The 16524-nt window shown below is 44.1% G+C and overlaps 1 protein-coding gene and 1 non-coding gene across 2 annotated transcripts; both read right to left on the minus strand.

The window, feature by feature from the left end:
• Positions 1–2651: 2651 nt before the first annotated feature.
• Positions 2652–2722, minus strand: trnag-gcc (transfer RNA glycine (anticodon GCC)). The gene has a single exon. It is a non-coding gene; the product is annotated as a tRNA-Gly (tRNA).
• A 6094-nt stretch (positions 2723–8816) lies between these two features.
• Positions 8817–12975, minus strand: LOC114429923 (aryl hydrocarbon receptor nuclear translocator-like protein 1). Its single transcript, XM_028398526.1, has 2 exons — positions 12900–12975; positions 8817–9340 (listed from the first exon to the last, which is right to left on the minus strand). Exons 1-2 carry the CDS (start codon positions 12973–12975, stop codon positions 8817–8819), a joined length of 600 nt encoding a protein of 199 aa, XP_028254327.1.
• Positions 12976–16524: the final 3549 nt, after the last annotated feature.

Genomic DNA, 16524 nt, shown 5'->3' on the forward strand with positions numbered 1-16524 from the left:
CAGTCTGGAAATGAGAGGAGACAGAACATTATCATACATGTTGCATAAGTAAAGTCACATGACATGCACACTGTAAATAAAAAGGAAACCACATATTTTAAGACTCTTAGAACACAGACAGAAGTATGAATTATATATGGTTACAATCAAAAATAATTGAATGCAAATAAATGATTTTGTGGAATTTAAATTAAAACCTAAAAACACCAGAATCAGCAAATCACATGTTTGCATTACAGTGGTCCCTCCTATAACCAGTTCACCTCTCACCTTGTTTTTCTCTTACAGCTCATTGAGTTCTGGTCCGGATAGTCCGTAGACCAGTGTCAGTCCATCTCCAGAATGCAGAATGCTGCTGAAAACAGGTTTGATCTTTGGTTTCATTCTGTAATACTGGACTTATTTCCTACGAAGGTTTGAACTCTGACAGTGTTTAAACAGAGAGAACGGAGTTTAAAGTGTGCAGTGAGGGGTTCACAGCCTTAAAGCATCTAGAATAATCAAACATGGAGCTGACTACTTCCAGAGCTCCGCTGTCATGGCTCTGCAGGAGGCCAGCACCTGGTCGGCCTGTTCGAGGACACCAACCTGTGCGCCATCCACGCCAAGAGGCTCACCATCACGCCCAAAGACATCCAGCTGGCCCGCTGCATCCACGGAGAGAGAGCTTGAAGTGTCCGCGGCTCCTCAAACCGCGGACCAGAGAAGTAATGAGCGTCAGTGCTGAGTTACAGCGAGACTCAACTGGTGAAAACACCGAATACGGCGCAATATGGCAGAGAAATTACCAGTGAGTCGGAAAAGCCACAACCAGAAAATGTCTTGATGCAGAAAGATGTGAGACAAGAGTGGTTATCGGTACGACTTCACCTGGCGACGACTGGCCGAGCAGAAGCGGCTACATGCTACGCTGCGGTGGCCACAGTACTTCCAGACAGGTAGGCTGATCACGTATGAGTTTTTTATTATTAGTATGTTTCATCACTGCGTAGCCAGTTTACTCAGCGTTCAGTTACTTGTTGAGCTGAATGTTTTGCCAGTAGGAGAAGACGCTGTCAGCTTTCACCAGGCTACGTTTGCTAACGTGATGCTAACGTGATTTTATTCCATTTACCAGTTTTTCTGATTGTCTGTTTAATCGGTAAGCAAACGAACTTGACGTGGATACTCTTGTTGTTGTTGGTAAATATGAAAATAATTATTGAAATGAAACCTGATTGAACCTTATTCAAAAGAATTTCAAAGTTGATTCAAAAAGAATTTTGAACTGAAAAAAATCAACATCAAAACATAAATGTTCAGTTTCAAATTTTAGTGTTTGAATGAATTTTATTTTGTCACAGTAATTTTTTTATGAAGAAAACACAAAAAATGAGTTATTTTCCACAAAACAAAAGTTAGGTGGCTGAGGCATTATTTTTATATCTGTCATGGATAGGTCAAAGTTTATCCAAAATATTGAGTTTGATGCATTATTAGTTTTTGTGTAGCAGCAGTTTAAAATGGTATTTTCCACTTAGGGCCCATTAACTCCTATTATAATACTACATTTTTTAATATCATAACTATAACAACATATAACCATGCATTTCTTGATGTAAGGGTTTCATTTTTGAAAAAAATAGTTAAATTTGACATTTTCTACTGTTCACCACTAAAATCAGCCATTAACCCATTATATTCCTATGCATAAAATCCTTGTGTTTTGTGGATGTGTTTTGGATTGTGTTCAGTAGGCTGTTTTAAGTGTGTGTGCATGTGTTTGTACACGTGTGTATGTGTCCATGTGTGTGCATACGTGTGTGTGTGTGTGGTGTGTGTGTGTGTGTGGTGTGTGTGCATGCATCTGTGTGCTGTTTCATGTGCCTTTGCAGTAGTCATTGTTGGTGTTAAAACTTATGTATGTAATGTCTGATGAAGTTACTTCAGTATATACCATCCACAGACATACAAACACTCTTTCAAGTAAACAAAAATCCATTCCCAGGAAGTTTGCACAGACTCACAGCAAGAACAAAGGGCTGTCAACCAGTCCCCCTCCGGCAGTTTCATAGTTGTTAGCCAGTCGTTAGACACACCTGGCCCAGTCAGCCAGATCATCACAGGTAAGTATGGACACATTTAGTGCTATTGTTTGTGAGTGTCACCCAGACCCACCCACTGAGGTCCTCCTCCACATATAAACCATGTTTCCCACCAACAGGTAGAACTGATGAAGCTGCTTGGATGAGCAGCGAAACGTCTTCAAGAAAACTCTACAAGTCCAGACGCCTTGCTTCAGTGGTCTCTATGAACATGACCTGGATGACATGTAAACATACAGTGTGCTCTTTGTAATCTGTATTCTGGCTCTAAAACAAGTGCCCCTTGTGAGGGTTGAAGTCACAATCTTCAGAAGGTAAAACATCACAGTAATTCTTCCTTTGACACCTTCACTACCAGTGATGGTAAGTGCTCTTGTTTCAAATGTGATGTGCACTGTACCACTGAAGCTCGTCTGTGAAGTGTAGTGCCTCTGTGTGTATGTCACAGTGATGTTAACAGAAGTCAGATAGGTCTGTTAACACATATAAAAACAACATGCTGAACAACAGCATAGATGTGAAGGTGAATATATGTCCCCTCACATGTTCCTCAGTTAAAAGGGTCATTGCATTGGCCGGGAATCGAACCCGGGCCTCCCGCGTGGCAGGCGAGAATTCTACCACTGAACCACCAATGCTGTGAAACGCTGACATCTAGTGGTGCCATCGCAGGTTGCAGCCTCCTCATTCCAAAATCAATCCCTCCACATAAAGTCAAAAGTTATAAATTCGCCTCATTACATGAGCGGTTGTGTGTAATGACGCGGCTCACCAGCAGAGGGCGTGTGACGGAGCAACAAGCAGGAAACTACAGGGGAGAAGAGACACAAGCATCCACAGATCAGAACAGACACTCAGCTCTTCTCTCTGAGACCATGATGATACCGTCACATATCATCACTGCACATGTTTTTGGCTGCACGTCTGGAAATGAGAGGAGACAGGTGTGTGGTGAGATCCATCATCGCCCTCTACACGCCCACACAACAGTATTAAGCAAAGACTTCTCATGTACACAGCACTTAACAGACTCTAATCTCAACACAAAAACACACAGAAAACAATACATTACTCACTTTACCAAACTTTATTTATAGTTGTTACAAGCATTTTACAGAGTAATAAATTATTATTTACAATTATTTACAAAAATAGGTCTGGCACAGTGCTGAGAGTATTTGTCCGAGTCCGGGTCATATTATTTTTTTTGTTTTATGTTGTCCAGCCACTGCTCTTTTGGGACAGGCTCTACTTTCGGGCAGTAGACTGTCCCCTTGTACTGGCTGTGCCCCGTTTCTGCTGTTCTGTACTGTCCACACTTCTTACACGTGTTGTGCAGTACTTTACGCTGCAGTGTACGTGCAGGAGCAGCAGGAGTCACAGGGGCAGGAGGAGGACAGGCTGCGAAGGGGTTGACACCCAGTGCCTGGGGGGCAGCAATGATCACAGGCACCTGAGACCTCACTGGAGCCAGCATCACCAGCTGAGGGGCAAAGGAAGGGGATGGATGGGATGGAGCAGGGAAGAGCTGGCGCTGGAAACGTGGCCTATCGGCCACAGGAGTTGCAGCAGCAGGTACCTTCCTCTTTACCTTTGCTGTGCCCACAGTGCTGCTAGGCAGGTGGTACTGATGAGCTGGGCCAGAGTGGGGGGTGCAGATGCTGGGGGCACATTTGCATGGGGCAGAGGGTCAGCTGCCACAGACAAACGACTGGGGAGGTCCAGCCCCTGCATCAGTACCATACTTTCAATTCAATTCAATTCAGTTTTATTTATATAGCGCATATCACAATCAGACATTGTCTCAAAGCGCTTCACAGGAACCCCCCTAAGAGCACTGTGGCAAGGAAAAACTCCCTTTAAGAGGAAGAAACCTTGAGCAGGACCCGTCAACTTAAGGGGGAACCAGTCCTGCTGCTAGTCAGAGAGGATGAGGGAGAGAGAGAGAGAGAGAGAGGATGAAGGAGAGAGAGAGAGGAGAGAGAGAGAGAGAGAGAGGAGCAAACATGATACAAACATGATACAGTACAGAGCAAACATGACAGCAAGATGAAACAGTGATTATATTGCAATAGATATCTATATATATCGTCAGTCCATAAGTAGGAATAGTAATTTGGTAGCAAGGATGAGCAGCAGGGGCTAGTGAAGTCGATGAGCACAGGAGAGATCAGGGACCAGACTGCAGGTCAGCATGCAGGTCTTGAGACCTGCAAAGAGAGAGAGCGAGAGCGAGGCACAGAACTACAAGGAAGACAGTAAACACAGATTATGAGACGATATTACCCAGTATGATCCAGACTAAGGAGAGTGGAGGAGAGGTCAGAGGGTGCTCAGAGGATCGTGTTTGTGCCACCCGACAACGTAGAGCAAGAGAGACTTCACGGGCCGGACTGCAGGTCATCATCCAGGTCTTGAGACCAGTGTGAGCCAGACTAAGGAGAGAAAAGGAGAGGTTAGAGGGTGAGAGGGAAACTGCTCAGTGGATCATGTTTGTGCCCCCTGACAACGTAGGCCTAGAGCAGCATAGCTGTGCTACACACTAGGTCTAAGGCTAACTGTACGCCTTACTAAACAGAAAAGTTTTAAGTCTAGTCTTAAAGGTGGAGGCAGTGTCTGCCTCTCGGACCCAGATTGGTAACTAGTTCCATAATAGCGGTGCCTGATAGCTGGAAGCTCGTCCTCCCATTCTGCTTCTATGAATCCTAGGAACTACTAGTAAACCTGCACTCAGAGATCTGAGTGTCCTATTAGGAACATATGGTACAATCAGGTACTGCAGATACAATGGAGCAAGTCCATGAAGAGCCTTGTAGGTTAGAAGGATCTTGAAGTGTATTCTTGAGTCCACTGGGAGCCAGTGAAGAGACGCTAGAACAGGAGAGATATGATCCCTTTGGCTGCTTCCTGTCAGAACTCTAGCTGCTGCGTTCTGGATCAGCTGCAGACTGTTGATGGAGTAATGTGGACATCCTGACAATAAAGAGTTGCAGTAGTCCAGTCTTGAAGTGACAAAAGCATGGATGAGCTTTTCAGCATCACTCTGAGAGAGGATGCTCCTGATCTTAGTAATATTACGCAGGTGAAAGAAAGCGGTCTTGGAGACCTGCTTAATATGAGAGACAAACGACATGTCTTGGTCAAAGATAACTCCAAGGTTCCTCACAGTCGTACTGGAGGCCAGAGTAATTCCATCCAGAGAGAAAGTATTATCTGATAAACTAGTTCTGAGATGTTTCGGTCCAAAAACAATGACCTCAGTCTTGTCCGAGTTTAATAGTAAAAAGTTGGGGGACATCCAGTCCTTTATGTCCTTTAGACACGCCTGTAGTCTGACTAGCGGCTCCGTTTCTTCAGGCTTCATGGATAAATACAGCTGGGTATCATCAGCATAACAATGAAAGTTTATGCCATGCTTCTGGATGATGTTTCCTAGAGGGAGCATGTAGAGGGTGAACAGGATCGGTCCGAGCACAGAACCCTGTGGAACACCGTGGTTAACCCTTGTACCTGTGGAAGACACATCGTTAGTGTGAACAAAATGAAATCTGTCAGATAAATATGATTTAAACCAGCGCAGTGCTGTTCCTGTAATCCTGATCTCGTGTTCCAATCTGTGTAGCAGGATGCGATGGTCTACGGTGTCGAAGGCAGCACTGAGATCCAGTAGAACGAGTACAGAGACGAGACCCCGGTCCGATGCCATGAGGAGGTCATTGGTGACTTTAAGCAGTGCTGTTTCTGTGCTGTGATGGGCTCTGAAACTAGACTGGAAAGCATCAAACAGACTGTTCCTACGCAGGTGGTCGTTTAGCTGACTTACAACAGCTCTTTCGAGTAGTTTGGAGATAAAGGTGAGGTTGGAGATCGGTCTGTAGTTTCCTAGGACGTCCGGGTCCAGTGACGGTTTTTTAAGTATCGGAATGATCACAGCAGTTTTAAAAGCCTGTGGTACATGTACATGGTACATCCTGTTTCCAGAGACAAGTTGATCTGTCTTAATATAGAGTCTCCGATCAGAGGAATAGCATCTTTGAGGAGCCGTGAAGGGATCGGATCCAGAAGACAGGTAGTAGGTTTAGACTTGCTGATGCTGGTGGTCAGCTCAGGGAGGCCGATGGGCGCGAAGCAGTCCAGAGTTAGATCAGGATCCGTTTCCAGAAGTGGCGGTGTGTCCTCAGCGGTCACAGAGAGATTGTGCTTGATTTGTCCTCTAATAGTGGTGATTTTATCGGTGAAGAAGCTCATGAAGTCTTCACTACTAAGAGCTGCAGGAATGCGAGGCTCCACAGAGCCGTGGCTCTTTGTCAGCCTGGCCACGGCGTTAAAGAGAAAGCGCGGGTTGTTCTTGTTTGTCCTAGCTTTGCGAAGGGCCTTCTTATACGTCAGCAGACTGTCTCTCCAGATCCTCCGGGAGTCATCTGATTTAGAGGACTGCCACATCCTCTCCATCCTTCGTGTAATCCGTTTCAGTGATCGGATGTTTGAGTTGTACCACGGAGCTAGCCTCTTCTGGTTTGTAGTTTTCTTCTTCTTCAGTGGAGCAATCCTGTTTAAGACTGAGTGTAGTGTGTCTGCAGTGTTGTTGACAAAGCGGTCCAGCTCTGCAGGAGTAATATTTAAGTTGGTACCCCCGTCAGTACTTGGGACTGTGGGGAGTACTGGTAGGATTGCTGTCCTAAACTGCTTTACGGCGTCTTCAGACAGACATCTGCTGTAGTAGACCTTTTCCTTAGGTGCTGGTAGGTCTGAAAGAGAGAAGTCAAAGGTTATTAATGAGTGATCTGAAAGAACAGGATTTTGAGACCATACTAGCAGGTTCTCAGCTTCCAGGCCGTAAGTGAGAACCAGGTCGAGGCAGTGTGTGGGTTCATTTACTAACTGAGAGAACCCAACTGAATCCAAAAGTGAGTTGAAGGCAATCTTCAGACTGTCGGAGTCGACGTCCATATGAATGTTAAAGTCACCCACTATAATGACTTTATCTGTGCTAAGCACTAAACTTGATAAGAAATCTGAAAACTCCAGCAGGAACTCTGAATAAGCAGCAGCAGGTGGACGATATACTACGACGAGTAAAACAAATTCTGACTTCTTCCAGCTTCCGTGAGACAGGCTGAGAGTGAGACTCTCAAAAGAAGTATGAGTAGACTTAGGTTTAGGATTCATCTGAAGACTGGAGCGGTAGATTGCTGCCACTCCTCCTCCGCGACCTGTAACTCTAGGAACATGACAGTTAATATAACAAGACGGAGTTGATTCATTTAAAGCAACATATTCTTCACCCTGTAACCAAGTCTCGGTGAGACAAAGTATATCAGTGTGATGATCAATAATTAGATCATTAACTAAGAGCGACTTAGAGTGTAGGGATCGTATGTTAAACAATCCACACCTGAGTGTTCTGTTACCTTGTTCTATGTGTTTGTGTGTGTTAGTGTGTATTTTTATGAGGTTATTATGATTAATATATCTTAGCTTGTGTGCTTGATGAACCGTGGGAGGACGTGTGACCGTCACCACTTCAATAACATTATTAAGCTTAGTGTTTCTATGTGTATTTGTGTTTAATGTGTTTCTAACTGAGGGCGGCAGTCCTCCAGAAGCAGCAGAGAGGTGTGTAGGACAGCGACTCTGCCTCCTGGCCTCGACCCTGGGTTGTCAGGTTGGTCTAATAAACTTGGCTATGTTGCTAGAAATCAGAGCTGCACCACCCTGGGTGGGATGAATGCCGTCTCTCCTAATAAGGCCAGGTTTCCCCCAGAAAGTTTCCCAGTTATCTATAAAGGCCACGTTGTTTTCTGGACACCACCATGACAGCCAGCGACGGAGCGAGGACATGCGGCTAAACATGTCATCACTGGTCAGATTTGGGAGGGGACCAGAGAACGCTACGGAGTCCGACATGGTTTTAGCTAAATTACACACCGACTCAATATTAACTTTAGTGACCTCTGACTGGCGAAGCCGGGTGTCATTAACACCGACGTGAATTATAATCCTACTGTATTTATGCTTATCTCTCGCCAGCAGCTTCAGGCTACCCTCTATGTCGCCCGCCAGAGTCGCCAATAACCAGGGTCGGCTTCTCAGCGGGTGTGTCGCCGAGTGGGGAAAAACGGTTCGATATATCAAGCGGCTGGTGGTGAACCACGGGCCTTTGTTTCGGGCTACGCTTCCTTCGAACCGCCACCCAACCTCTCTGACTTCCCGGCTGCTCAGGGGCTGCCGGGGTGCGGCTAACATCAGCTAAGGCAGGCTGGTCCGCACAGGCTAACTGCTGCTGGCTAGCTGCTGTGGCTACAGGTCTATAATCTAACATGCGTAGCCGACCCTCTAACTCGCTTAGCCTTGCCTCCAAGACTGTGAATAAGCTACACTTTGTGCACACCTCACGCTCACTAAAGGAGGCAGAGGAGTAGCTGAACATGTCACACACCGTGCAGTGAGCAGGAGAGGGAGATGCAGAGCGAGTGGAAGAAGCCATGCTAAGCGCTAATGCTAACCGCTAAGTTACGGTAAGCTTCGCTACAGTGGTAAACGAGAAGGGAACCCAGAAACTGGTGCACTTAACTCTAACACTAAGGTGCTTGTGTATTACCACAATAAAAGCAAACACAATATGTATAATGCAGAAAGTCCGTAGCACCAACAGCGCACACCAAGTGAACAAACAGGACAGTGTCGAAACAGGAAGTGACGCAATACGTTACTTCCTACAGAGTACAGAGTCTATAAAGACCAGTGCATTTCTTCAAAGTCCAAAGCCTCGCCCAAATTTGTGTCAGTTTCCAGGAGGCTCATGATCACTGAAATGGCTGCTTCATCGTTGCTCCTAAGACTACTAAGGCCTGGTCCGACCACACTGTCCAAATCCAGCTGGGAATTCTCTCCCATCAGTGCTTCTCCTCCTGAGAATGCAGCTCCTTGGGGCTCATCCTCAGAGATGGACTTCCCTGGCATCTCCATGTCAGGTGTTTCTCCATTTGGCACATTGTTGCTCATCTGATTGTGAGTTTGTGGAGACTTATCCTGCGGCAGACTGAACGGGCTGACGGTGCCACTGGAAGGTGACGAGTTCAACCTGTTGAAATCCAGCAGCTCATTAGCAATCTGGGTCCCAATGCTTCCAGCATATATCATAGTTCCAGGTGTGGTGGAGATGCCTGGTATAATGGGAAGTGACTTTTTGCAATCTTCTTCTGAAGCCTTGGAATTACTAGACTGTTCAGACTTGCGGCCCAGCCTCACCCAGACTATACCCCCAGCGGCCCCCCGGGTAAGTTGACTTTGAGACCCCTGCTTTAACGCTTCAGAGACGCTTTCTCTGTCATTCTGGCCTTCGGTTTTAAACGTTCTTATGATTGACAGTAGTCAGGTTCTGTCTGTCAGTCAGTCAGCTAGGGGTCTCACACACATCTCTGGCAGCTCAACTGCCTTCAAAACATCACACAAGTCCAATTCTCAACAAGTGACTGTCGCCACTACCTGTCTCACAGACAGAATTTAGATTCAGCTGCAGCTCCTGAGGCCTCAGACACACCAGCTGCAGCTGTTTGACTTCATTTGAACAATGTTTACTTTAAATGCAGCTGTCCATGTGCACATGGATTAAGACTGACCTCTGCTCTTTAGTTCTGGTTCTGCAGTAGGTTTCATGTTTTTACAACTCTCACTTATTCACACATCCCATGAGCATTTTCTCCAAAACAAATACATCATGAGTAACTGTGTTCCGTCACAGTCTAAAGAGAGTAATCAGATTACAGTTACATTGTTGAAATCAGTGGATTACATGACGGTACTTGAAGTGTTTTTCACTCTGTCCCATAAAAATCACTGTGTTCTTACAACAAAGATCGTATTTACAGCACATGTCTGACTTTCTCCGGACCCCTGGTATCATTGTGTGGTTATGTTCACATGTATGGCGGTGAATAGTCATTGCAGTGAGAGCTCTTACCGTCAATACAGCATCTTTGATCAAAGCTAAAGTTTTTGGTTCATGTCAGCAAACTGGACAGAAAGCTGCACGCTGCAGGAGACAGAAAGGACAGAGCAGCCGGACTGATGGGGGCCAGAGTCTGAGGATGAAGCCAACTGCTGCCTCACGTCGCTCTGCTTCCCTCTGGTGGTCATATGTTGAAAGGGTCTGCTATACTTGAAACACTTGAAACCTTTATTAGTCCCACAATGGGGAAATTGCTTAAGGCAGCCCAGCAAAGAGCCACTGGAGGCTATGCAGGTAAAGTGTCTTGCCCAAGGACACACAACAGTGACTAGGGAGGAGTTGGGTTTGAACCACCAACCTTCCAGTTATGGGACATAACATAGCTATACCACTGCGCCACTGCTGCCCACATAGCAACACAAACATGACTAAATGTGACTAAATATCCTGTAGGTGTGAATTTGAGTGTGAATGGTTGTTTGTCATGTTATTGGTGCTCTGTGCTCCCCCACACATCATAAGCTGTGATTTATTTGCATGCTTTAAAGAAGAATTTAGTAGTTTCAGAGTTTGATGTTATATTTGATCTTATCTGTCTTGTTAGTGTTTATTTCCCATTGAAGCTGCGTGAAACCCACTGTTTGCTGATATCAGACATCATTCAAATCAGACTATAGAAGACAGAGGGGGACACTTCCAGCGATGCTGCAGGCAGTGTGAGAGTTTGGTGCACATCACATGAGCTCAGAGCAAATGTGTGGATGTGTTCAGTGGCCCTTTGGCATTTGGGCAAACCTTAAACTGAAGATTTCTTCAGCATGGTTACCGAGCAAGACCAACGAGCAAGTCTCCATTTCTAACTGTTCAACACAGTTTCTCAGCTTCACTGGGCTAGGGAGCAAAATACAGACATTTATCAGACACAGCAGCCTCAGAAATCCTCCAACCAAAAGCCTACCAGCATGACAGACTGCAGCACTTGTAAGCATTTCCCTTTCACAAAGTGTTTTGTAGACATGAAGTTACAAGTATCTGTACTACAGACATCTGGCGAAACAGCTTTAAGGCTCACTTTTTGGCATGATCACTTTTTGGCACAACACTGGCTCAAAGGTTCACAAAACTACATCTGAACAAGCCACAAGACTTGAAACAATGTCCTATACACAGATCAGACCAAACTATGTCTGCTAAGAACCAATCAGATATACAAGCATGATTTTATTTTGATCTGCAGAAACACATGACTTTGAATTAGATAAGCATATACAGTTCAACAATCTCTCCTCAGTGGTTTTGGATATGGGGTTTTTGGGGTCTGGCTGCTCAAATTTAATTAAAAAATAATTCTAGCTGTAAAGTATTTTATATGGAAGTCTATCAGGACAGAAACTATTTTGGACCAGCTACCAAGTGGCCATGTAAGGAACTGCAGATTTGCTGTATTATGTTGTTACCTGGTAAAGACTACAGTGTTTATTGATTTTTGTTTGTTTTTAGCTTTACATAGAAACTTTCTACCACTGACAGTTTAACATGACTATGGGACTGAATTTTGGTCATTTGAGGGACGGCAGTTCTTGATTAGCCTGAGAACCATTTGCATGAATAATTATCTATAGACATGAATTTTTGTTTATTTCTGCTGTTGACATTTGAACATAAACACCTGTGGGATTTAATTTTGGTGCCACCCCCAAGTGGCAGAACTGAAGAAGCCACTCGGGGGAGTGGGAAACATCTTCAAAAACAGTCCTGGAGTCCAGCTGCCTCCATTGAAACTCTTGGAAATGACTCTGACCTGATGAATGAGAGCATCCACAGATATACTTCTGTGATTGATAGATATGCACTCAGAAACCTGACAGTGCCAGAAAAGCTGTTTTGTGATAACTGCACGGACACTTATAGTAATGATATCTAGAATAAACACCAAGCATTCAAATGGAGCGACGTATCACACATGCCACAAAGATTCAATGTAGAGTTTGTTATTTGAGGTGCTTGCAGTCTGTCCTCAGTTCATTTTGTGCTCTCTGTAATTATTTTGTTCTTTTTAATACAGTGTGATAGTATCACTCAGCTGCCTCTGCACACAATAGGTTCAAATAATACAAGAGGGGGTACATTTAATGGGGACCTGACACAGTAAGATAAACAGTCAATAATGGAGTATATATTTTTCAATGAATAAATTAAATTCATACAAATTAAAAATCTATTTTGTAATCATATATTCATAGCTCATTTAGATTCAATTCAGAATTCTGACTTTAAATTCTGACAATTTAGACAATTTCTTTCCCCAAAATCCTTAATCTAAACTCAGATTTCTGATTTTTGAGATTTATCCTGCTCCTGCAAAGTCAGAGGGAGAAATCCAATAAATATGCTGTTTAAAGTTCAACAAATGAGGCACATAAATAGGACTCCTGCTCTACTGAATCACCTCCATCTCTACCACTTCTTCAGCCTGTCTCCTCTGACTGGATGCAGAAAAGAGGAGATAACTGATTTGTGGATTCCTGGCGTTGAAGAAAGGATTGATACACGAGGGAATTATGATGATAAGAGGCAGCACCATGGAGGTGGTCACGCTGCAGAGGGCTTCTCTCTTCAGCGTCATAGTAAAGTAGATATGAAATATGATTGATGACAGCTGGAGCAACAACAGTGAGAGGTAGAGTCCTATGGTGCATCTGGCTCGGTGGTTGCTGGACTTCAACATTGTGTTCACGCTGAGTGCAGCCCGATACACACACACATAGCAGTAGCAGATGGCCAGCATGCAAAGACACATTATTACAGACAGGGGTCCAAACAGCAGCAGGTCCTCCTTTGTGGCGAGTGGGAGGCGGTCTCACACACGAGACCACTGGTTGGCTGCTGGGAGTCAAACTTCATCTGGCTGAGCACCAAGCCTTGGCCATAAGCGCTCATGGTCCCGCTCAGCAGCCAAGTCTCACTGATGCTCATGTAGATGTTGTGAGTGTGGACCAATCTGAGGTAGTGAATGTGTAACGGGTACCGTAGCAACGGCACCGGGCTGCCAGATAAACTCCTGAAATTCAGGAAAGAAATGATGAGGCAGGGCGACAGCGTGTCAGTTCACAGTGCGTTCTCTGCAGTCATTTATTTGGACATTTCCTTCAGAAAATACTTATAACAATAACTCTTATTGTTCAGACTCATTATGTCCAATGTATGTGCAATATTGAATGTCCGTTCAACATGAATCAATCATAAATCAACATCAATACATTACAGTCCATCTCAAAATAAAATACATTTCCAAAAATGTCTTTTCTTGCTCTTTATACTCAAAATGTATGGACTGTTGTAATATTAAGCTATTCAAAATGTTTTTACAAACTTCTACTAACAGTCTTTAATATAAACTGTCCTTCGATGAGCATAACTCATTCACTGTAATCACCATACTGCAAAGACCCATCAAACCAAGGTTAACAACTCTTTACTTAACTCTGTCTTACTCATATTCAATCCTAAACATTTTATTCACAACTCATTTGGCGAAACAACTCATAACCAAGTGGGAGCAAACTTATACGGAGCTCACTTGCACACACTGCGCGGAGGGATATGTGTGTGCCAAGCTAACAAAGTATCTCAGGCTCAGCCTGCTCGTCACGGAGCACAGCAACTAATTAAACCCATGTTTCTACAGAGCTATTTGGCCAACATAACTCACTCAACTCTTAAACACATTTTCACATCGTGTTATCCTTATTCTGTGTCATTTTACACATCACTAACCTGAAATTCAGGAAAGAAATGATGAGGCAGGACGACAGCGCGTCAGTTCACAGTGCGCTCTCTGCAGTAATGAGGAAAATCCACCTGTAGCACAGAGAAACCCAGCACTCGACGCTGCCCCCTGCTGTTCTGGAGTGGTTATTACAGACCCATTTTTTTTAAAGGAAAAGCCTTACAAAACACACACTTTACGTTTCTCAAGTATATACCTATTCCAAAAACAAACAATACATTACAAACGTGTTATTCCCAAAACACAAATGTGACACTTTTGTGGCCGTCACAAATGCCATGGCAGATAAAATCACAGTCATTTACTTTTTGTAGGATCGTGTAAGGGCCAGTGTAACAAGCCTGCAGAACTGACCCTGGATACATGCTTGTACATAAAGTCTGCACTATATGCTTGAAAGGGAGTGGAAGGAAGTAGAACTGATCTGACTCCACCCGTCTCCATCATTCATAGAACATAACCTGTAGCTGCTTCCTGTCATACTGTAAGCACATACATAACAACAGCACAGGATGAATCTATGCATAGAAACAGAGAATCACACAATATACTATAATCATCCATAATTTAATATAACTGATTATTAGTATTAACCCTTTGACTCCACATACAGACACACAGACTCTTCCTGGTGCTTCTCACCATCAGGACTTTAAAGTTGCCATAACCTCTCAGACTGTTAGACTTCTCTCTCAGAGTGAAGAGTTTCTGGATGGTACCAGGTAAGAAGTTATTATATGCTTTAAACAGGATCTGTGCTGTGCAGAATGTAGCAAGAAGGACCTAATACTGACCCCTGGTGGACACCTAGAAGCAAACTGCCATCTGCACATATTGCACTCTGTCAGTTAAACCACTTTGACCCAGTTCCAGGCAGATTTCTTTATTGTGCAGCTCATTTGAGATTTCTTCTGCTGCATCAGTTGTTGCCATTGAGGTTGATGTTTTCAGTCTAAATCCATGTTGGCTTTCATTTAATAACTGATGTTCTTCAATAAATGTTTCTAAGCGATCATTAGTGTTTCAAGGACTTTAGAGAAGTGAGGCAGCAGTGAGGCTGGTCTGTAGTGTGTGAAGTTGTGTTTGTTTCCATTTTTGAACAGTGCTGTAACTTTAGCAATGTTCATGTTCTTTGGAACACAGCTGCTTTGAAGTGACAGCTTCCAGATGTGTGTTAAGGCTGTGGTCATGTTATTAATCAGCTTTTTACTGATATATACACATCAATAGCAGGACAGTCTGATATGATTGTAATATCTGTTCATGTTGTTCATGTCATCTGAATTCAAAGGGCACTTGTCCATGCTAGAATTAGAAAGACGGCCAAGAATAACCCTAAAAACAAAAAAACATTTTTCTCACCGGTGTACACGAGAGTGAAAGACAGCAGGTTCAAATGAGGATCCCGTCAGCTCTCCCTCCTCCAGCGGCTCCCTGCTTCTAGCGGAGGCAAACCCTCGTCAGTGTGCACTATCAAGCAGCCGCCAGAGAAGTGCGTATTGGGATCCGGCTCGAAGGACCAATTTATGTTAGGAATAAAACCCAAAATATCAGCTGTTCATCACTCAAGTGCTTTTATTCCTGCAGGAAGGAGCAGTCACACACTCAGACAGTCGCCTCTGTAGGAGTGCTCAAGGTCTTTTCAGAGCAGCTCCCTTCTTGTACCCTCTTTTATCTGACAGACACAGCTTCTCTGAACACACACATCTTAGAATAGGCACAAGCACAATCATATATGACAGTAACATATCATGTATGTCGATCATAGGAGTAACACCACATATATTTCCATAGTAAGACATATGGACAGACTGTCTCCACAAAGTCCAGCAGGCCACAGGTTAGGTTGTTTCCAGAATTCTTCCAACAGATCCTTAGATACTGACCTTTAAATCTTCTGCCTGACTTTGAATCAACGTGACATCATCATCTTATTTTCTTTCAGGGCTTCTTGGTACTTTTTAAGTCTTCTTGGTGTATTGAAATATTCTCAATGTGCAGTTACATCACTGAAGTGAATTGTTGATCTTTGTTGTTAACAGGAACATGAGAATCTGAAGCAGTCTGTCCTGTTTTTATCTGATGTCTTGATGTGTGGCTCACCTGAACATCTGATGAGAGACTAAAACTATCAGGACGCTGCCAAACCACCACAGACAGTCAGTCCTGCAGCAACAAGTGTTTGTCCTCACAAGTGTGTGAACTGCAGGAGAAGCACGCTCGTGATAAGCACTGCAAAACATGCCCCATGATCTGCATGAGCCTCTGACTTCTGTGACCGGGCCAGTGGTTTGCACTTTTGTCCACTAGGTGGAGCCACATGCTCAGACAGGCTCAGCTCTGCCTCCTTTCCCATCCACACAGCATGCTTTAAAAACATATGTATGTGTATAAATATGTATGAGTAGTAGTTTATAACACAACATGTGTGGGTGTGTGATGACACAGTTTTCAGTCTGGTTAGTAAAAAGTCATTAATAAGTCCAATTAGTCCAAACCCTCATCTCTCCTGTTCTCCAGCCTTCCTCACCACCACACACACACACACAACAAACTGTGGTGACAGGATGATACCAGATATCATGGCACTATTCTTCATAAGAATTCTTTTCTTTTCTATTAGCAGTGATCAGTCTCATCTGAAGCTGTGGTTACAAACCACAGCACTCAGCAGTCTTATCTGAGGGCAGCAGGGGCTG

Source organism: Parambassis ranga, unplaced genomic scaffold (genome assembly GCF_900634625.1).
Source record: "Parambassis ranga unplaced genomic scaffold, fParRan2.1 scaffold_21_arrow_ctg1, whole genome shotgun sequence".
In the NCBI taxonomy this organism is placed as follows: domain Eukaryota; kingdom Metazoa; phylum Chordata; class Actinopteri; family Ambassidae; genus Parambassis; species Parambassis ranga.